We start from the raw sequence: 5,128 nt of genomic DNA on the forward strand, positions 1-5,128 counted from the left end.
ATGTCCTTTTAAGTAGAATGCTTGAATAGAAAGACCGTCACTAGTATTCTTATATTAGTGAAGGTTGTACAAATCGTCACTAATAATGCAATTCTTGACGGGGAAAAAAATTCAATAGGTTACCAAGCACTGAGGACTCGTCTTTGGACAATCTCACCTAGAAGAAATTGTCCTCTAACTTGACCTTTATAAGTCAACTCACAATCCCCAAAGGGGTGCATTATTAGTGACAATTTTAAAAACCGTCACTAATATAGTGGATAATTAGTGACAGTTAAGAAAACTGTGACTAATAGTGTAAGTATTAGTGACTGTTTTTAAAACTGTCACTAAAATGCACGTTAACGAAAGAACAATCTGTGTTTGATTGATTGATTTTAGACGAAGAGCTACGGTCTTTCGTTAGGTGCTTGTTTGCTTGTGAGCTAGTTGGAATAGGTTGTGTAGCGAAGTATCTGCTACATCGAGTGGCTATGCAATTCGGAATGGATCAATAACTTCCGCACAAGGTTGAATTCTTACCTGTCCCGCCAAGATCATTCCAAGCAATGGTTTCCATTAGGTACTATAATGGTGGAAGAGTCATATGTTGACTCGAGCAAATATAATGAGGTATGTGTTTATGAAGATGAGTAATCCTCCTGATCAAGCAAGAATGCAAATCGAAGGTTGCGATTCCTCTACATCGAGGAATCCTAGCAATCCTAGTGAAGGACTTTCCAAGATCAATGTAGACTAACAAAGAGAATGTGATCAATCCCACGATTGGTGACTTATGTTTAATACTCTTTACTTCAAGAAGTGCCTTTACAAAATCTCTAGTACACTATTGAGAGGCACACATGAAAACTTTGTTAAATTCTTCAAGGCACATTGCTCTTTAAATCCTTATAAATCACTCATTCTTGAAAGCTTAAAGCAAATCAATGTTTAAAAATAAATGAAGATTGTGCATGCGACATTTGCATGGCCAAGTGAAGAGAAAACTCGCAACATTCTTTGAGAATAGTCTAAACTATTGGAACACTACATAAAATAACAATAAATTTTCTTCCAAGGAAAAGTTATAGCTTCACAGCTCATTATAAGACAATAAAAGTTGAATAATACAAGACCAAATTAATTATTAGTTAACAATCATAATCAAAGAAAATGGTGCTTTCATGCATTTTGATCTAATATTGTAGTTGGAATATAGGGGCGATTTATTTATTTAAAAGATCAAGTACTTATTGTACTAATCAATACAACATTTAACATGGGCTTTCAAACCTGATTACTCGAAATGGTATTAGGGTTTGTGGCACTAGAGGTCCTTGGGGTTTGGGTATTTATTAAGTCAACTAGCTGGTGTATGAAATGCTTGTTTCAACCTCTTGAGTTTATTCTTATTAATTGATAAAATTATATGGGAATTCGTCATTGCAAAGATACCAACCATAAAGTAAGCCACACAGCATAGGACAATTTTAACCCAGTTATCCTTTTGATGGATCATGAGCACCATGGTTGATGCAAACGCTACCATCATCATCACCACTGAAAGGAAGAGAAATGTAAATCCCATTGTGAGCTTGTCAGGAAGAGAACGCTTGGCATCTCTAAAGCGAAATAGCGATGTGGGTACAGACAGAAATATAACCACGGCGGTGAGAGCAAATGCAAGGGAGAGGCCATCTGCCATAGTGAAAACCAAAAAGAATGGGCGAGAACTGAGGATTGGGAGACCAGTAGATTGGTTTGGACCTCCTGGAACTGTGTATGCTGCAGCAAAGGCCAAAGTGGCGATGAGGGCTGCAAGAGTAGAGCATCTTTCAGCGGTGCGGTACAACCAATCTTTGGCTTCATTATGAAGTTCCAAGGTTGTATTCTCAAACAGTGCTTCAGCTGTTTGCATATTGTCATTCTGATGATTGATAAGAGATTCCACCATTTCACCCTTCACATGCTGTATGCAAATAGAGAAATCACACTTTATTTGCCAAGAGCTCAAATTTTGCACTGTGAAGACATTTCTTTTGTAAATTTATGAAAATATTATGTTATGGAATTATCAGCTTAAATTTTTTTATGAAAAAAAGAAGAAGAAGATAGGGTTGGGAGAGACTCACATCAAACCAATCTAACTCGTCCTGCAATTGATCTAGGGGGTTCAACATTTGATCTAGGGGGCTCAACCATTGATTTAGAGGGCTCAACAAATGCTCTAGGGGGCTCAACATTTTTTCTGGCACATAATTCTTTCTTTTTTTGCCGACCATGTGCAAGATGGTGTTCCCTTTATTGTCAATCTTCTCTTTCATCCTCTTCCATGCCAATGGCATTTCCTTCACCAGCTCAAAAATTTCCAACTGCCGATACTTGATTGCCAAATGCAAAATGGTCTGACCAGAATGATCGGTATATTCAATTGCTTGAGGGTACTTTTCCAGTATTGCTCGAACAATCTGAATACAACCTGCCTTGGTAGCCAAAAACAGTGGAATTTGAGAGAGGGGGGATTTTACCTTCAATCGGCACCCTGCCCATGGGCTTGGGCCTCCACTTGCGGTATCAATAGCTATGGGCCTTTTATCCATGGGCCTACAACCTTGAGAAGTGAAACCATATTTGTGGGTTTTGACCTTACTCTGGCCCACCCCGGGATATGTAGCCTCCCAAGAGTTATCCTCTTCAATTAATACCTCCGCAAGCATCGAAGCCTGTTCCAGTTCTTTTCGTTTTCTTTCTTCACTAAAATTTGATGCATCACATGAAAAAAGTTGGAGGGCGGTCATCCCATCCCCATCTTTAATTTGAACTAGATGCGGGAACGCCTCTGTAATTTTTATGGCTATACCTGTTTTGCAATTTCCGGGAAAAATATTAAGAGTATGTATGAAGGAAGAATTTTATTTGAAAAAAAAAATAAATGAAAAAAAATATTTCTCATTACATTTTATCTTTATATAATTTTTATTGAAAATAAAAAATTTATTAATATAATGAGATATGAAGAAAGATCAAAAGTTGATGTTATGTAAACTTAATCCCTTTGTTTATTAATTTGGCATATTTCTTATTTTCTTTATTGATTTCTTGATAACCAAATATGAAAATTTGAATTTCTCGTATTTGCTTTTGTCATTACTCACTGTTATCCAAGTTATTAATGCAAACTTAGGGAATTTTTCAAACTTTCGAGGTTAGTTAAAAAAATTAAAAACAATAAAAAAATATGAATTTTTTTTCCAATTTTTGTCATTAAAAAAGAAAAAGAAAATAAAAATAAAATATACAATAGGACTATGTGCTTAGGGTTTTGGTTCAATGAAATTTTGATCATTTGGGCCAAGCCTAATAAGTTTTTAGTGGGTCTGGTTGATTAATTTGAAACTTTGGGCTTTAAATTGGTTTGGGATTTTATTGGATCGGCCCAACTAGGCCTTGTTGGTGATGTGGCTCATATTTGAGTGGGACACATGCACCGGGGAAGCATAGTGATGCAAAGAATAAAGAAACTAACAGTAGGAAGAAAACCGTCGATGACTAGGTCGACGGTTTGCTTTCAGTAGTTAACTGTGAACAGTTTCGTTCGGCGCTGGTTACAAATTTTTGAATTTGGTGATCAGTAGATTAAGAGAGTTGGAGGGTTTTCCTTCGGGATTCACTACAGACGTGGTTTAGATGTATTCTAAGCAATCATAAAACTATAGCCACACAACCATCAATTGTTGCTCGTTGTATCATCTTCTTGCTCAATTTGTTGCATTCACTGAAATACTTGTAGACTACGAACCCAGGGACGAGAGTATCAACATAAATTATTCTCACTCCAGAGAGGAAAAAAAAAAAAAGGACATGTTTGACTTTTAAGGTATAGGTAGCTAATAACTTTCCAAGAAACAGATTATACTAATGCAAATTTGTCTTGAAAAACTTTTTGGTTTCTTTATATTTCTCAAGCTATAGTAGCTCGAATTGCATTTCTAAGCATTCGAAAGTTTCTATTGGCTTTTGGTATAAAAATATTTTTATCAAAAGGGTCGGTGTATTGTTTAATGTTTACTTTTTAAAAAAATATTATTAATTAGATATACAAATTAGTAAAAAAATATATAATGAACAGTAATTTTTCTCTTATAAGTTAATTTTTTGTATTAAAAAATTAAACCAAAAGATAAATTTATTTCCAATAAGAGTTAAAAATTAATAAATTTTTTACACTAAAATCAACTTCAAAATACCTAAATTAAAAGATAAATTGCATTCCAAGTCCACGTGTTAATAGCTGAGTAAAATGAATTTAGTGAAACCCACAGGGCTTCATTCACTCAGCTGCTAATACGCGAGTGAGCAACACGGTCTCATGTAAGAAGAGTAGATGGAAGGTTCGCTCACCGAAGTGCCTTCTCAGCACTGCGATGTGAAGAATTGTGGTCTTATCGATCCTCTGCAGGAAGGTTTGCTGGCTCTCTCGATCGTACGATGACATTTTTTCGGAAAGCAAACAGAAGACCTCCTCCCTCCCAAACCGCGCGGCCTGGAACAGGGCGGTCTCCCCGAGGTTGTTGCGCATGGCGAGCAGACACGGCACCCTCCAGAGCAACTCCTCCGCCAACGCCTTGTCGCTCATGATGGCCGCCTCGTGCAGGACCGTGTTTCCGACGTGGTTCTGGCGGATCATCTTGTCAAGATGCTCTTGCGGCACGTCATGTAGCAGGTATATCGCCAAATCGCGTTGCTCGGCGCAAGCGACCAAGTGGAGGACGGTGTCGTCGTGCACTGTGAGTATGTGCAGCGCCCGCTCTGGAAATTGCCGGCAGAGCGCCTTTGCGCTTACCCAGTTTCGTTTCATCAGAGCATCGTATAGAGTGGCGTTACGCTGATTCTTCTGGGCTTCGTGATTGCTGACAATGTCAGCACTCCTCTGTCGCGCTGGCATTCTATGTATAATTAATATATATGGGTTTTATGTGATTTTTCTTTTAATGCTTCTCTGCCTCTGCCCATATGATGGATGTGTAGTCCTCCAAATATAAATACTGTAAGCTTGGAAGAAAGGACCGAATAAATTAAAGACAGACACCCAATGTTGCTTTAAAGCTCATGAGACTTGACGGCTGCTGCTCTTTCAACATCTTCGGCG

General features: G+C 37.7%; 1 protein-coding gene across 1 annotated transcript; it reads right to left on the bottom strand.

Moving 5' to 3' along the window:
- Window positions 1-1,339: 1,339 nt before the first annotated feature.
- LOC131145710 (ankyrin repeat-containing protein ITN1-like) lies at window positions 1,340-4,924 on the bottom strand. Its single transcript, XM_058094907.1, has 3 exons — window positions 4,381-4,924; window positions 2,112-2,839; window positions 1,340-1,948 (listed from the first exon to the last, which is right to left on the bottom strand). The coding sequence occupies exons 1-3, from the start codon at window positions 4,922-4,924 to the stop codon at window positions 1,340-1,342; spliced, it is 1,881 nt and encodes a 626-aa protein (XP_057950890.1).
- Between the last annotated feature and the right edge of the window lie 204 nt (window positions 4,925-5,128).

This window comes from Malania oleifera, chromosome 13, assembly GCF_029873635.1.
Source record: "Malania oleifera isolate guangnan ecotype guangnan chromosome 13, ASM2987363v1, whole genome shotgun sequence".
NCBI classification, from domain to species: domain Eukaryota; kingdom Viridiplantae; phylum Streptophyta; class Magnoliopsida; order Santalales; family Ximeniaceae; genus Malania; species Malania oleifera.